This window comes from Bombus affinis, chromosome 2 (genome assembly GCF_024516045.1).
Source record: "Bombus affinis isolate iyBomAffi1 chromosome 2, iyBomAffi1.2, whole genome shotgun sequence".
Taxonomy (NCBI): domain Eukaryota; kingdom Metazoa; phylum Arthropoda; class Insecta; order Hymenoptera; family Apidae; genus Bombus; species Bombus affinis.
In genome coordinates, this window is record NC_066345.1 from 15,550,168 (window position 1) to 15,567,320 (window position 17,153).

A 17,153-nucleotide genomic window follows, 5' to 3' on the forward strand; every position below is an offset into this window, starting at 1 on the left:
GTACGTTGATATTGAGATATTAAAAATGTGAAGAAAGTGTGCGTATAACTGGCACTATAACATGATTCATGAAAATATTTGAACAGTTACCGTAGAAAATGATAAATATATGTCTATGACATTGCGATAATAAAAGGAAATGATAACTTTTCTTTATAACATTTATTTCTAATATTTATTTATCTATGTACAGATACATACATTTGCCTATGCAACATAAATACAATTATATTCTACAGTCCGTGACCCCGATAGTATAGCTCTTCTAAATATTATTGGCGCTCTTCATGTAGTATATTTATATACTGCCGTTCTTATTATTAGTGTAATAATAACAATTCGCGTTCGTAGTCAATGGATCATACCGATCATCAGAAACGTTATACAGAAGCGTAAGAATGTCTGTTATTACGCAGAGATCAATTCCTATAAGTGTATGTATAATCCATGCGTAATACTGTTTCGTTTCGCAGTAATACTGTCGAGTACATTAATTAATGTCTATGTGCTGTGATGTAGAGAGACTACCTTATCGGTGTTTATCAATAACATCTTTCTTTCCTTCGTCTACGCGACAATAGTCGAACAATTGACTTTAGTTGAAAATGAACTCCATATATTCTAAATTATCATTACAAGTATCACATTTTTTTAAACATATTATTAGCCAATAATCTATTAATTCATTTAATCTTGTTTCTACGTTATTTAGTACAGGCGAAAAATTATAGTTGTTTAAATTATTATTAGAAATTTAAATCAAATTTAATATCAATGGCGTATGATTTTTTAAAATAATATGTAAATTATTAGACAACTAATTTCATAAAGAAACCGCTTTGTACAAAGATAAGTATACGCTGTCATATTCTAAAATAATATCATAATCCTTCAATATAAAATACGTATTTCAAATTATATATAAATATAAATAAATTACGAAGAAACGTCTTAATATTAATTTCTATTATATAAGACATATCCAGTAGCAATTAATTGATGTATAAAGTAGCCGGCCAACGATATAATATGTACAAACTACCTCATGTTCTACTTTCTCCAAGCTGTTGCAATCATCTCAATTTCATCCCTAAACAAAGATGATTTATGAAATATGAAATCGATAAATAAAGTAAAAGCAGTTGGTGGTTAGCTTGTAAGATTCATGAAATACAATATACATACAGTTGTAATACACACGTACGTCTACCAATTATGGTATCACTTATGACAAATATTTCGTCAAAGTTGATCAGGCTCCTCTATAAAGCAACACATTTGGATGATTTTATACGACAAACTCTAAGATTTGATGGATGTTAGCTTCTCAAAAGCGATGAACATACTTTTAGCTCATACTGGCCTAAATGTCCACATAGTTTTGCGTAAACAAATCGTTAACAAACCGCGATTACAAACACGGCCGGACGACACTTACACGCTAACGATAAGCCGAGCTAAACTCTATGTATGCACCGATGAAACTGGCAGAAAATGTGTGAATACGTACGACTATACGTTACACGTTCGAGAAAAAATTAGCATGTTGTATTAGCATGTTGTGTTGGCACCGCTGAGTATCAAATAGCCTGACCTACGTTATTTTTAGATTTCGAGTCAAACTATCTACGCTATTTGAAAAAATTAAATTGTCATACGATCGTCATTGGTTAGTTGATCATATGCGTATAAAGGCCTTCATGGCTTTTAGCTGTCGTAAATGAGCCTACTGTCGAAATTATGGAACCGAATCGGAAAATTCTGTAGATAATTTTTATTGTACATTTCTAACTCTGTTCGAGGATTTTCACGAACGGTAAACAATTATGGTTGAAGTAGTAAAAAATAAAATTATAAAATAAAATAGGGTAAATCAAACTTTAGTCGTCAAAATATTAAAAGTAACGGTGTTGGAAAAATTAGTTACATCGTTGACCTCATTCGCAAATACGTTCCAAGATAAGTTGCAGATTTCTTACGAATATCAAATGAAGAAATCTGCAACGAAGGCAACTTTATAAATCCTAATTCATTTAAATTTCGACAATTTTTTTTCGACCAATTTCCAGTAGTATTATCACGTGCTTCGAATCTATCAGTAAGATTTTACAATAAATATCAAGAGACATCATTATGCAATTAACATACGCAGTGAACTCTATAGACACAAATTTCGACAGATAGTAACCTTGAAGAAATCCCTATACGTATGATCGACCATTACCATCGAGCGAAAGTCGCTTCTGAATGGAGTCAGATAATGTAAAAAATGCTAACAAATCGACCAAAGGTCTGAACAACGCCAAATCAACTTACGAAGAAAGAATAACGATTAATATTAATTTATTGCTCGTTCGATGCGTGGTTACGAAGCTTCCCCGGAGACTTGAGCTAACTATTTTGAGCTAACTTGGTCGAGCGATCGCTCATTCCGCTAGAATTCACCGCCTCGCGCGTAAAATCCTTCTAAATCATTAATATTTAGATACAAGTGTATAGTACAGTCGCTGTATGTACAGAAACCTACTAGTCAAAACTAACGTATCGAGAAGGATGGCGTCGGCTATGGGCCGGGCCGGGCTCCCCTTTCATTTAATTCTCTTTTTGTTATAAAAATAGTGTCAGAAGTGATCTTGTGTGCTACGTGTAATCGTAAAAACGAATGTGTTTGCGTGAAAAAGATACGATCGCTGCGATCTCTCGATGGTTCTCCTGGAAGGAAATCGAACAGAAGTACCGTTTCTCTGTATGTCCTGTGTGTGTGTTATACGAAGTGCGACGATACAGCTTCAGGAATAATTCTGGGCGGAAATCCAACAATGTAGACAATTACCTTCATCTGCTCGTTTATTATTATTTAACATCGATACCAGAAATTATGTTAATTAAGGATAACACGAACAACGAATCAGGAAACGATCCTAGATTTTAGTTAAAAAGATTAGTGCAACGGAAATAATTAAAAAAAGAAAAACGGTAATAAACGAATTATTCTAGAAACATTACTGTCATATCTCGTACATGTATTGTGTCTGTCTTCATGTCATAAAAAATTTGCGACTATTAGTTCACCACAATTTCGTTCATCAACCAACGGATGGACTTCGTGCTGTTATCCTTGTGCCATGGGAACCACCTTAACCGCCCATGCGAAGCTTTTATAACCGTTTACCGGCCGCCACTACTCTCGCAAAGAACAGCCCGTATAATGATAATAAATTTACGTAACCCACTTTCCTGAACGAGGAAAAACAATGAAGGCATAAAGAAAACAACAATAATTCGATTTTCTTCAACTTCGAAATGATAGACGAAACATCGTAACCGAAGAGAGTAGTTTCGTATGCTAAAACAGCGATCAGCAGAGATCGTGTCATCTGGTTCGTTTCTTCGTGTCGTAAATTCTGCTATGCCGCGTTCCTCGATGGCACTCGAAGATAGAGCGCTAGAACACGTATTTGATTACCTAAAAAAGACTATGCACGTACGACCTGCATACGGAATTGCTCTACGAGGCGTAAGCTTGCTCGTCCGGTTCGATCCATCCGACAGTAGATCGGACATTAGAGATTCACTGGTATTTTCTCTTCGCGGCGCAGCTTGGGTGACACTTTCTTTTGGATCGCGTCGAAAGAATCTGTGGAGGACGATCTCGTGTAAGTACGAGAAAAAATACGCTACCGGTCAAAAGTTTGGAGCTCTCGGATGTTTAAAAATGTATCGAGATAGAGGAGATTATTCTATTTGAGAGCACCGATCTAGTGATTGTCGAGTCTTCATCGGATATCATTTGTGTTACAATTTTTTTTTTTTTTTTTTTAGCACAATAACGCATTTTAGCTGGCAGAAGACATTTGTAACACAATGACATCGGTATCTCGATTTATTGACGAAAATTACCGAAGGCTTTACAAAAACCCCTTTAAATTTCAATTTGCAATCAACGACGCGAATTGGCCGAAGATTCGGTACAACTGATTGGAAAATGTTTTTCCAGATTGGCAAAGCGATACCAGACTTTTGACCGACAGCGTAGATTTCCAGAGTACTGGAGTCGCGTTATCGAGATAAGCGTGTGTGTGCCTGTCGTTTAAAGCTGCGCGTTGTACAAAAGTTTCGCTCCTCGCAACCGGAGCATTTATTTGTCCTAGAAGTCTGACGCGGTTCCATTCTCGTTGATCGATCGTACACCTGTCATCGTCTTAATGGAACACAATGGTACTTGTCGAGAGAAAAAGCTGCTCTTTACTCGCATTGCGCTTTATCCTTCTGAAACGCGTATTCTCTACGTGCTCGAGGACAGTGTTTTCACAAGTGTGTTTGCGCATCGTGCTTGTACCTTCTGTATGATTGACTCTCTGTCATTCGTAGATACATAAACACATACGATATCGATACAAGCGACGAGACTTCGGCTTCCTTAGATTGTTTGAGTACAACAAATCGACCAACGATACAAAATTCGAACGGTATCAAGGTTGAAGGGCAACCACCTTGATTTAAGTATACCGGCAATTTGTCTGAATATTCCTCGCCAGTACATGCGAGCGAACATTTCCATTCTACTACTCGTTAATCATTCCGCCCGGATGAGGGTTTCCACGTATATTAAAAGATATCTTCCATGTTGCCGTAGCCACGATCCCAATAGCCTCCGCGGTATAACCAGTCCATTTGGTTTGTGTATGGATTCATGCCCAATTGGAACCACCTGTGACATATCCGATAATCGATATTATCTTGAAAGAGCAAGATAGTGTATATATTAATTTTAGAACGGAGTGACTGTTACTCGATAAAACAAAATTGAATGAGATTAAGCTTGACGAAGTGAAAGTTTTAGAATAATTTTGAAGAAAGCAGAGCGATTTTAGATGGCCTTTTAAAATTTAGAATTTCAAAGTTCGAAGGAAATATTGCGCGCATGAGGGGACTTCGGAAGATATTTTTAACATAAAATAGATTCTCTAAGCATCGTCACACGGTTTACACTCACGAACAATTTCGAACATCCGCTCCAACTTTGCTTATCTATCTCACGTGACAATGATGTTACATAAACCTCCGTGTAAACGAACGAACGAATTAAAGATGTCTCACGATATAAGAATAATTGTAAAACAAGGAAATTCAATAAGCTAGAAACCATGAGAAGGTATTATGATAATTTTGAACGAACTGAAATATTTATTTTTCTTCGTACTTTACTCTTTCATCGTGCCTAAATAAACTAATCTAATAGAATGATTACATCAGATTGATCGATATTATATATTTTTCCTAACTATAAAAGCACAAATTCTCCTCTAATATACAGATTCGATAATTACCATAACATTTCGTTACCAATTACCTAGCACAGGAAAGAACAGTCGTTCTGGATAACTGATCGTGAGCATCCAATGTTTAAAACCAATATAAATATTCAAACGGTTTCTATGAATATTTAAACAACGTTGTTATATGTATTCTCTAATTATCTATAGAAATCAATTAAAGAACGAAGTCACCCTACTGTACCAAATAAGCGAGTGAAGAAATCAAAGGTGAAAAAGTGTTATGCAATATGTTTAATAAATTATTTGTGTGACGTTATTTGTATGACGTTATGAGAAAGATCAAGTAGAAGATCGTGCGATCGTTCGATTCTTTCAAGCAGTACAATTATTTTTAATTATTTATTACCTGGGTGTCCAATCGTCTCCTTTCTTGTGCTTTCGCGATTTCCGTGTATCTCTTTGCTTCTCTTCGAGCCTCGTCTTCTCAGCCGCAGCTCCATCTTGATCGCCGTTCTCCAATTTCCTAATATCCGGCCTTAATCTCGAATCCGTCGGACATATAACTTTTTCTATTTCCGGTGTCAGTTCGTTTAACGACATTGCAAACGTTGTAAACTGGTAATACTGGAAATCGATCCGACAAATGTTTTAAACGTCACGCTAATACGGTGACTCGCGAAAGTATTTAATTACACTTACCACGGAGTTTTTCTATGGATATATTATGCGCATTATAAATTTATATGCATTATGAACTCTCTAAAATTTCGTTAGCTCTGTGACGAGACACGACTGTCGTCGTTATAATAGTATTTGAAACCGATTCGAAAATCTATATAGAATTTACAAGACATTAATTGCAAACGTACAATTAGTAAAAAAATTAGCGTACTAATACACGAACAGAAGTCTGAAACGTATAATTAAAGCTAACAATGGTCTCGTTACACGTAGCTTATTAGTACAGCGAATAATTGACTGTTCAAGTGGTTTGATAATTTTTGTAAAGTGTATGCTTTCGAAATATCTTGCAACTTGTTGTATATCCATTTTCAGATTCGTTTCAAATTTCACGAATACAATTACGATAGTCGTCTCTCGTTACAGTGCAAACGAAATTTCAAAACGTTTCTGGAAGCGTCCGAAATACTTTCGTGAGCCACGGGGCATCGAAGGAAATAAATTTAGTAAAATGATTAAATGGAATACAACTGCGGATATTTAGGCAAATTCACATTTTTGTGGATATAATTAAAAGCAGAGATTTGTCACGTCTATTAAATATCATAGTATTCTACTTTGGATATTTTATACATTTTTGCATACTATATGCGTCCTGTGAATTTTCCTGCCTTCAAATTTCCCACAAATGCATTAAACACCCGCAGTCTAATAATAATGAACAACGTTTTATTTACATCTGCGCTATTGGTTGGCCTCGGCGAAGCTTCCCAAAGAGTAATCGATCCAGGAATATCTTCGATCGTTGGAGTATCGTCTCCGTCTATACTTGCTGATGGATCGTCGATCGCATCCTTAAATGACCGTGAAAATTGTTTCAAGAAAATGTATCGAAATATTCCAGTGAAACACAGTAAATCAGAATACGTTAAAACGAGATAGAGCGAACGCTTATACAGCAGTATTTTATTGGAATCAAATATCATAGAAATATTTCATTAGAAATAATCTTAATACGATATTTTGTAAATTTTGAACGTTCTAATTATTATCAACTTTTAGTTGCAAGATTTCTTCGAAGAATGACACGATATAATTTCTATTTGTAAATTACGTGAAACATTTGCTAATCCTTTTTATTTTTTTTTTTTTTTTTTTTATGAAGAGAACTTGTTGAAGTTGTTGAATATTCAAAGCTTTAATGAATGAAGGTACGTATAAATAGGAATAACATCTGATGATCTATATATAACTGGCTTTTAAAACAGTCACTTGAAAGTTAAGAGTACAAAACCGATGAATGGAAAGCAAAATTTTTACCGCAAATCTATAGTATAACGTAACCAATGAATTTATATTCACTTATATTCACTATACGCGTGTGTTTTATCTTTTGATCGTAATTATCTCAAATTTTAGAGAGATTTCCCAGAAAACATGAATACTTCACTATACACGTGTGTTTTATCTTCTGATCCCACTGTTTCAAATTTTAGAGAAATTTCCCTGGAAGAGGAAGAATCGTTTCTATCTCTCGACCATGCGTTTCAAGTTGATTTCGCGTTATATCTAAAGGGTAAAAGTTACTCGTACACGTTTGACATTTATCTTAAGAAAGCAAATCTCCTTTCAAATATTGGAATTAAAATTTGTAATAAATAAATACGAAATCAAGAGACTACGATACTTGTTCATAAACACTCATAGCAGGCACAATTCATAAATCCAAAATCTTGTGCATCTTTCCCTACATTTATTCCACTTTCACAAAAATAGAAATACATTGAGTAGCTCAATCAATATGTAAAACTCATAGTAAAAAATCATATCATGATCATATCATACTAAAATAAACAAGAAACATGTTATTCGTCTCTCTCTTTGAAAAAGACTTCAATTCTACTAAATTTCTATCAAATTCCTCGATTAATATCCCAAATACCTGATGAGAGGGTTTGAACGCTCCGACCTTGAGGCTGTGCAGTTTCGCGAGGACCTTCTTATGGCCAGGACTGCCCTGGGGACTCTTTGCCTCGCGTTTCACCTTCTCCAACGCTTCTTCGTACAACGCAGGGTCGCACACCATCATCCTCTCCGTCCATTTTCCATAAAGAAATAGCAGTTTCCTTTTTCTAAACGGTAAACAAATGAGACTAAAGTCCAAACCAACATTTACGAATAGAAAATAACGAAACTGTTGTCGATCGAAACGCGTGTAAAACGTGTGTACGGTCTATCAGCATGCAGCTCGGTTTGCTACAGAAAATCGCTGGTACGTTTGCGAATTCAAGTGATGATAAACTGTTACCAGCTTACTCTTGATCCGTTACGAAGCCTTCGACTCGGTGAAGGTCCTTGGCATTGCAGCTGGCGCTTTTGAAACACAGAGTCGCCTTCAAGTTCGCTCCGCCGCTTTGTTTGATCTCCAAGGAACCGAGCTGTTCCATCCATAATTGGCCTACCAGCACGTTGTGCAGTATGCAATTGATATTCTGCCAAGTATACGCTTCCTTCCATCTGAATTCGTACAAAGTGCTTCTTTTAACGTTAGAACGCCAGATGCGGTCGGCTTGGCCGTCTCTATTTACTGGATTTTTGTTATTTTGACGCCTTTAGTATTAGATCTTTGTTTGTTTGTTTCTTTGAAACTGGCCGTACAGAGCTTCTAGTACAACGAGAACGATGATAAGAAACCGTAATGGAAATCTATATATTTTGTATTATTTCCACGAAAGAGTATACCTACGTATGTGTATATTGCTGTATGTACGTGGTCACTTTTACAAATTACTCGAATGTGCAGGCAAATTTTGTTACTGTTCGAGGACATTCGAAAGTAATTCTATTGGGTTGGCAACTAAGTGATTGCGGATTTTGTCATTAGGTGGTATTGACACAATCCGCGATCACTTAGTTGCCAACCCAATATACGTAACAATAAATGAATCGGCTACTTACTTAGGAAGCTCGACGGTGACAATACCCTTTGGATGTACTTGGATAGATGTGCCCCAGAACTTCAATTTCGGGTGTATAGTGCCGTGGAATGTGAATTCCTCGCTGTCCGCGTGGAACGCGGATACCGGTGGATGATGCGACACTTGTTCGCAGACTATTCTAAATAAAGACACAGAGTAAACATGTGTGAACGAGTTTCTACATTTTCTCGATAATGTTACAAATTTGTAGATTGCGCTGTTTTCATGCTTAACGGCAAATAGACTTTAATTCTTTGCAGTTGTCTAATCGTTTCTGGGATATTCTGGAAGAATAATCTCCCAGATGCTTCGTTGCAATATAATCGCAATACGAAATGTATTAGGTTGTCCGAAAAGTTTCTTTCGTTCCATAAGATGATAATAGATGAACAACAATTTCCGTTTAATATTATTTTATTGATCTATTTCGTTATATTTCTATTATTATGTTCGTGCATAATTCAATAAACTGGTATAAAACAAAGACATGGTGCCTCTATTATTTCCTTATAAAACGAAAGAAACTTTTCGGACAACCTAGTATTTCGATAGAGTAATTCAATATTAAAACTTCATTCTAAATTGAATACTTGTTACCTACTCAACGAGAAGGTTAAGAAACATCATCGATCGAGAAATTTCCAAACTATTAAATTTAATCTTCGGTATAGCAATTTAATTAAAATTCATCGAGATATTATCATTTGATAAATTCATCGAATCAAAAGTCGATACTCGAATAATACCTGTCAGAGACTGCCTTAACGATTGAACACTTAATTAACTTCAACGCAGAAACTAAACTAAACTGAAACGTTTTTGATAACTTGGACGGTCGGCTACTTACCGGAAGTCCTCACGCTCCAACTCGTACGTTTCACCGAGTATCGGATTGAAGGGTTTGCCAAGTCTTTCCCAGTTCGAAGCCAAAGCACTTACAGCGAATGCAGCGACGTACTACACACAGAGAATATTTTTTACGCTTAACGAAAAAGATTCTCCTTCGAACGGCTTGCGCAACGTAATAAAAACTTCCATTCACCTGCAACCTTCCAATTGGAGTTTCCTCTTGAGCCGCTAGCTTAAGCAATTTCGCGTATTCCATATACTCTGCGACACGTTGGAGGAAGGAAAGTGGTTCGTTGAATATGACCGGCATGGTGATCTTGCTGAGGTCTTTGCCCAGTGATATCACCGAGCATAAATTCACTTCCGAATGGCCCGGAACTGGTAGCGTTGTTCTTAAAAGAAAACAGTCATTATAAAATTTCATGAAAAATTTCCACTCGATAAAATTTGTACTACGATATCCAAAGATCTACAATAATACCGATATTTAAAAGCTTATATACGGTGATCTATAAAAATCTTCGTATATTTTATAAAATGACTATTCTTTTAAATGAAAATGTAAAACGAAATTAAAATTAAAATTAAGACTGAAATAAAATTAGAAATATCCTTTATTATTGATGCAACATTACTTATGCAAGTAAAAGAATGTGCTACGATATTTCACTGCCAAGTTAGTATTAATTAGCACGTACTGTAGTAAGTAAGACGACTAGAAACTGTTTTATTATTACTGAACTGCGTGTATTTATACAGACTCGTATCGTATTTGTGAACATAATTAAAGAAATGATATATAAACAAAGCTCGTTTCGCCTACTAAATACGATCAGCGTTCTACTTTGGATATTTTTATTTATTTTTGCATCCTCGAATTTTTTATAAACGAATGAAAATCCACAGTCTGATTGTTACTTTATATATTAGGAGAATAAATATGTTATCGTACAATGTGAAGAGATATCAATTTGGTCAACTCCATCGACGATAATTATTTGATTTCTAAAAAGTTGAACTCCAATTACACCAATTAATTAATTAGTAGTATAATAATGAATGCTTTACCAGCGTGAAATGAGAGAGACTCGGGCAAATCGTTAAATAATATTATACGTTTCATATTTTAAATGTTATCATACATATTTCGATACGTGCTTTATTTCCTGAACTTTTCGTTCTTTTATTATATCGTCAAGATGTGAGGAATTTTTCAAGAAATAAAATTCATTATTTTAATTTCTGAACAGCTCACGTATATTTTATTTAAAGAAAGAATAGTCTGTTTATAATACGCATAGAAATTTTGATGACTGATTGGCACATTCCAAACACAGATTTATATTTTAAACGTAAACCTATAGATCACAAAATAGGAAATATTTGTCTTAATCGATCTTGCTAATAAGCAGCGTAAAGCATGCATGTGAGAGCAGTGCGCAAAATATAATCGATTGTCCTATAAACGAGTTGCTTTAGCAACAATAATATTTAATCGGAATCAATAAATCAGCCAGAATCTGGTCAAGTACGGTCGTCAATTACGTCATTTAAAACACTAGCAACACGCTTATTCAACTTACAGTCGATGTTCGTGCAAAGAATTTTCGAACTTTCTTACGAAACATTTAACTTATCTGCACAATTATCTCAATAATCGTCTATCGAGCCTGATAAGAGCTGTATAGGATCTTTAAAAATTTTGAAAAACAATAACACGTCCGTTATTATTGATTTTCTGATTCTCATGTTGCTCGATGATTCGAAGCATATTATTACCTAACCATTGCATAATTGAAAAGATACAATCAACTAAACCGAAAGTTATAGATCTTTCAAAAATATAGTAGTACGTTCACGACATCTTTTAGAACTGATACTATAGAAATCGATACCTTTTGTTGAAAGTATATATCTAATTTCAAAATTAAGTAGAACCAAATGAATTAAATTAAAAAGCCAACGATATAATATCACCGACAACGATATTGGCAATATCGTCAACGTGACGATACAATTTGACACGCTTCTGAAGTTATTTGAAAACTGATTCCTCATAGACAAATAAAAGATGTAACTCATCGCGTTTTTCCTCTTCGCACATTGTTCCAATTTCCACGAGTCATATGTCAATATCGAGCAACAGTCGCGACGATCGCTCAACAAAATCGTCGTAGCTGCTGTTCAGGTACTTCGTCGGGAAACAAAGAGCGGCTTCGTGGCCGGCTGAGCTCTGATTCTCGCAGCAAGCATTCTTTAGGAAAAGCCTCGAAGCGACCAAGCGATCACGCACCTGTACGGTCTCTGTGTTATTTCGTTGGCCATCATATACGAGCTTATCGCGATTATCGAGCGTGGGCAACCGTGTTCCTCGAAACCGTGGCCTCGAAGCGGCTCGTCCCGTCTCTCGGTCCACCGTCTCTAAACGACGACGTCACGGCGACCAACGACATCCAGATAGGGATCAAAGATTCGTAAATCGCGTGGCTATACGACGCACAGCCGCCCTTTTCTTTTTTCTTCTTCTTCTGCTACGGTAACTCTTTCATACGTACATTGCACGGTTACGCGACGGTATGCAAAGAACCAACACGAATGAACGAACGGCGGAAACTGAAGATGGGTGCACGAAGACGACCCTTCGCGTTCTCCAAAGATGCAATAGCCGGCTATCGCCGTAACATCGTCAACTCGGATGCTAAGAACACGATTTAGAAAAGATTCGTTGGAAAAGGTAAGGTCAGTTTCAAAGGGATCACTGGATCGCTTGACATGTGATCACGACGATATAGCGCGCCTGTTTGCTTGCGAATCACGGAACTCGCGATCAGCTGTACACCCGGAGACTGCACACGTTGAGCATGCGGGCGTGACGAGAGCTCCGGCGCACCCTCTTCACCCTCGCCGCGTCCTACTCGCACCCTTCCGGGCTACACGCTTCGCGCGGCATTCCCGTCTCACTCGTGTCGCGCTCGTTACTCTCCAGAAAATATCAATAAGTTGGAGCATGGTTATTGTGGCTCGTACAACGTTCCGTTCCGTTGGACGGGGACGTCTTATTCGCTGTGGCGACCGACACGCATGTGCACAGCAGGACGCGGGAGAAGCTCGCACAGAGATTTGAATTTCAGACGCGGCGGTCTTTTTTGTCAAAGGCCAGTTCTGTTCGAATTAATATAACGTTATTTAACGTGCAATTATTGCTGATCAAAGCTGTATCATTAAATTCTAAACGCTTCTAGATTGTTCTAGATTCTAACGTTATTTAAAAAATATCGAGCTCGAATGGTCGAATTTGAAACTTTATTAGGAATGCAATCATGCAATTTTTTCGTTGCACTTAATTCCTTGATATTGAATTACCCAGACAATTATGCATTTTTATATATACTCGTTATTATTAATGTACATAGTTTTTAAACAATTCAACGAGTTCGATGACCATATTCATAATCTAATCGTACTAATACAGAACCAAATACAGCTCCGCGAGCAGAAGATACCAAATTTATTAAATGATCTCAATAATTAAATAGAATACTCCGAAACTAAAGTAATAAAAATTGTAATTTAACAATTTCCTTTTTCAAAGCTAAACCTCTTCCATAAATGTCACAAGTACTTATATTAGGCTTCCTGAGTGACCCTACGTTGGCACGATAAGAGTTCAGTGGGCAACAGTTTATTTTTAACGCAATTTCTAGCACGCTGACTATCACCGGAGCAATTATACCGGGTTAAAGAAATTCTGTTTAGCTAACGCGTTGTAACGAGATGACAGCCGAGTAGACGAAAGGGCAAAAGTTCGTCGCTGACCCGTGTGTTTGCAACTAACGTTTATCGATTGCAGTACACGATTACTTAGCCGATACGAAACCGTGCACGGTTTAATCGATGCGGTAACGAAGTTGTTGGCGACATGTCTGCGTAATTGTAATCGAATTTCCATAGCTCCTAAGAGCGGTGCGCAATATACCGTCGCACAGAAACGAGAAACCAACCCCTCGAGGACTCGATAGCGCTTCGATAAATATCCTTCGTGCTCTGCGTCTATTTCCCAAGACAATAGCACGCGATGAAGCTCTTACCGCAGTTTCAATGGACTATGTACGATGAACGTTAATTAAAATTCTTGTCTGTTTTCAGGATATGGCGGCGACTGGCTATTGGTAATTCAGAAATTTGATTCTATATCCAGGCTAGTCTGAAATTTGTGATATAACCGAAAAACGAACTTGTTAACACGATAACTGTCACGATGATTATACCAACGTTAGTAAATTTTTTCGGACGATTAAAATAAGATAAATCTCACGGATTAAGAAATTTTCGACAATGTGAATGATTTTGATTAAAGATCACAAAAAGGTTAATAATTTTTGTTAAATTTTCTTATCTTAAGTATATGATAAATTATATTTTTTTAATAAAAATTATATGTACTTTCCTCGTTAGCGAAGTATGAAGCAGAAAATACTAAAGAAATTTTTATGAATATTCTTCACGTTCGTAAATACGCATCGTCATCGCAATACGCGTTTAATTTAATTATATGCATAACTCGAAACGCAATTATGTAAATTCCTTGCCGCTGTCGTTTCATTTTGCGCGTAAAAAGTGTGATCAATTAAAAATTACAAAAGTTGATAAATTAAATATACATTACTGTATCGTCATTTTGTTATTCTCATTATATATCATTTAATGCTTATAATCATGTATATTTCACTATCGTAAACGAAAAAGTTTTCTAATTCTTTATGATACATTCAAGAGATCTCTTTTCGTCCCTTTTATACCTACATCTTATCAGAAATTGTGTATTTTACATATTTTTCAACATCCTAACAAACTTTTCTTACAAAAGTTTCTTTATGTATTCGCTGAAGCATGCATCCCTATTAAAGTAAAACGACATTTATCCTTTCTTGTTATTTTATAAAAATAAATTTCTCAGTTCTTTGTAAATATAAATAAATATTAAGAAATCAGTTTAAAGTTGAATGTAGATTATACATATGCAAATAAAGGAATCATATCAAGTTGCCGCATAAGTAACTTCTTATTGAATTCAAAACCAGATTCTTATTGTTTCTGTAGTAGGTACTTGCCTCGAATACAATGTCATCATGGAAAAGTATAATAAGCATAATTCAATTAATCCTGTGCTTGATAATGTTCGTCTCGAGGATCGCGTAATTACGTACATAAAGCAACAGGAAATATGGATCATTTGTGTGTACCACTCTACAGATTTGTCCCAAACAGCAAATTCAGTACAACCGGAACAATAGTGCGTTACATAATATAAATACAAGAAACAGGAACTTGTACACCTGCCATTTCCATTCCCAAGAAGATTTCATTTAATTCTCTAAACGGGTATCTTCACGAACTATCGTGCAACGTACAAATAGAACGCGAGTCATAGATCGTTCGTGAGCTTCGTCGCGGCGTGACTTTATCTGACTCGCAAATTCCTGAGATTACCGCATAATCTTCTCGCAGTCGGCTAATTGGAATGGATTAATGGTTCTGTGTGGGAAGTTCGGTGGTCCGACTTGTACACAGGCAAACGCATTGGAATAAGAATGAACCGAATCTCTATTGATTCACCTGGAAACCAAATCGATATCCGTACGAGGCACAGGGGCTCACTTCGTTGCAGATCGGCCAACATTCGTCGGATCAACGGAGAGACCAGTCAGACTCGCCGAATCGACCATCGAAAAATTCTCCAGTTCGAGCTGCGCGTTTATGGCGATCATCACGTTCCCTTCTTTCGACCATTTAATTTCAAATTTTAGCTTTATCCTGCGTGAGTAATCGTTTTCTGTGATATTTCGATTCGATAAAGTACACTTGAAGAAACAATTAAATATATTAATTATACTAAACACTATGGAAAATCGTTGACTCGTGCAATTGTTCGTACCGTTTTTATGAATTTTGCGATCATTGAATTGAAATCGAAAAATGAGAATTGGTTGGGTTTCATTCGTAAATGATTCATAGGTAAATGATTTATAAAAAAAAAAGTCGATATTTTTGTGTGAATTCGTAGTTTATGTATCACGATGACTAGTCAGGAAGGAGAGAAAATTGTGGATACGGAAAATGACCTGGATCATGATAAAGAAGAGCTTACGACCGAAACGAAGGAAGATATTTCTACAGCGAAACCACGTGCCAGGAGATATCTCACGAAACATATGAAATTATACCCGGAATTGTACAGAAGCGATGTCTCGATACATCCAAGTTATACTACTCTTAAAAATCTACCTTAGTAAGGATTATTTCATTCGTGAAAATAAATATCATTATTTCTACTAGATTATACTTTGACTTGCAATTAAATTGGATAGTTTCTTAACAATTTCTTCTGTCCTTCGGTAAAACTTTATATATTAATTTCAATACAGAATAGTTTCAAAAATATTAAAGGCAAATTTAGTTTCCTTACTTTGCTGTTATGATACTTCGATATAAATTTTTACCTTTTATTTTATATTCTCAACAATTCAACGTAGGTAGCATCCTATTTCAAGACTGATATGCTCTTCTTACTCTTTAATATCCTTTCATCCTAGATATTCTTAATTTAATTGATGATATTTGTTAATCTCGTTGTTTACTTATTTTTCTAAATATTTTCTGTTAAAACGCGTACCAAACATTTAACGATTATGGCCGTAATTATCGTTGAACATCCAGCAACTAAATTTTAATAGCAGTCAATACCGTAAATATTCAGAGAATATTACATTATAAAATACCTAAAAACATTTTAGTATCTCCTCAATATTTCAATATTTAAAAAATCGTCTTTCGACAAAATGTTTAATCTGTTAAAAGTTACGTGGTCTGCCGACGACGTGTACAGAGGACCAAGAAGCAGATCAAGCGTCAGCTGAACCGCGATATCATGCACTTTGCGATGATGCAGTTGTTCGCCATCGATAGCGTCAGGATCGACCGTGTATTCAGCGTCGGGATGCCACCGAAGACATTGATTGTCCCCGATTTGCTAACCGTGAACGAAAGACGTCACATCAACGAACTTCTTCGCGACACATAACGAAACAGCATCTTATTGTGCTCCCAACGTTTATTGTGTACGATATGTATCGACATGTGCGATCGAATAAAATTTGCATTGATACATTGAATAAAGTGGGCGAGTCTATTTTCTTCCTTTAACAAAAAGGTAAACAGACTCCCGAAGCTTTCACGCGAAATCAGAAGAGAAAACAAATTCGATTCGACTAGGAGGGAAACAAAGAAATTCTCTTATTTTACGTGTATTGAATGGTTAAACGCGACGTTTTCTCGGGATAATGATAACATGAAAATATTATAATAC

At 36.0% G+C, this 17,153-nt stretch overlaps 2 protein-coding genes across 3 annotated transcripts; one reads left to right on the top strand and one right to left on the bottom strand.

Moving 5' to 3' along the window:
• Positions 1 to 147: 147 nt before the first annotated feature.
• On the bottom strand, positions 148 to 12,377 carry LOC126928873 (oxysterol-binding protein-related protein 2). Of its 2 annotated transcripts, none has more exons than XM_050744722.1 (9): positions 12,081 to 12,377; positions 9,981 to 10,179; positions 9,786 to 9,895; positions 8,919 to 9,077; positions 8,277 to 8,477; positions 7,903 to 8,092; positions 6,698 to 6,814; positions 5,686 to 5,903; positions 148 to 4,711 (listed from the first exon to the last, which is right to left on the bottom strand). In XM_050744722.1, exons 1-9 carry the CDS (start codon positions 12,113 to 12,115, stop codon positions 4,609 to 4,611), a joined length of 1,332 nt encoding a protein of 443 aa, XP_050600679.1. In that variant the 5' UTR covers positions 12,116 to 12,377; the 3' UTR covers positions 148 to 4,608. The 2 variants fall into 2 exon arrangements, with proteins under 2 accessions (XP_050600679.1, XP_050600678.1); XM_050744721.1 differs by having other exon boundaries at positions 8,277 to 8,495.
• Positions 12,378 to 12,482: 105 nt separating this feature from the next.
• Positions 12,483 to 16,882, top strand: LOC126928004 (uncharacterized). Its single transcript, XM_050743956.1, has 3 exons — positions 12,483 to 12,907; positions 15,852 to 16,076; positions 16,646 to 16,882. The coding sequence occupies exons 1-3, from the start codon at positions 12,483 to 12,485 to the stop codon at positions 16,866 to 16,868; spliced, it is 873 nt and encodes a 290-aa protein (XP_050599913.1). The 3' UTR covers positions 16,869 to 16,882.
• Positions 16,883 to 17,153: the final 271 nt, after the last annotated feature.

What these genes read in the sequence shown, in the direction of transcription:
- LOC126928873 (XM_050744721.1), bottom strand. Translation starts at nt 12,115, where the DNA reads ATGATGGCCAACGAAATAACACAGAGACCGTACAG. An exon ending in GGCTTCGTAACGGATCAAGA is followed by an intron (nt 8,093 to 8,276) that starts GTAAGCTGGTAA and finishes TTTACCGTTTAG; the next exon opens with AAAAAGGAAACTGCTATTTC. An exon ending in GGAGACGATTGGACACCCAG is followed by an intron (nt 4,712 to 5,685) that starts GTAATAAATAAT and finishes GATATGTCACAG; the next exon opens with GTGGTTCCAATTGGGCATGA.
- LOC126928004 (XM_050743956.1), top strand. Translation starts at nt 12,483, where the DNA reads ATGCTAAGAACACGATTTAGAAAAGATTCGTTGGAAAAGGTAAGGTCA. An exon ending in GGAGAAGCTCGCACAGAGAT is followed by an intron (nt 12,908 to 15,851) that starts TTGAATTTCAGA and finishes GTGAATTCGTAG; the next exon opens with TTTATGTATCACGATGACTA. An exon ending in ACTCTTAAAAATCTACCTTA is followed by an intron (nt 16,077 to 16,645) that starts GTAAGGATTATT and finishes ATCTGTTAAAAG; the next exon opens with TTACGTGGTCTGCCGACGAC.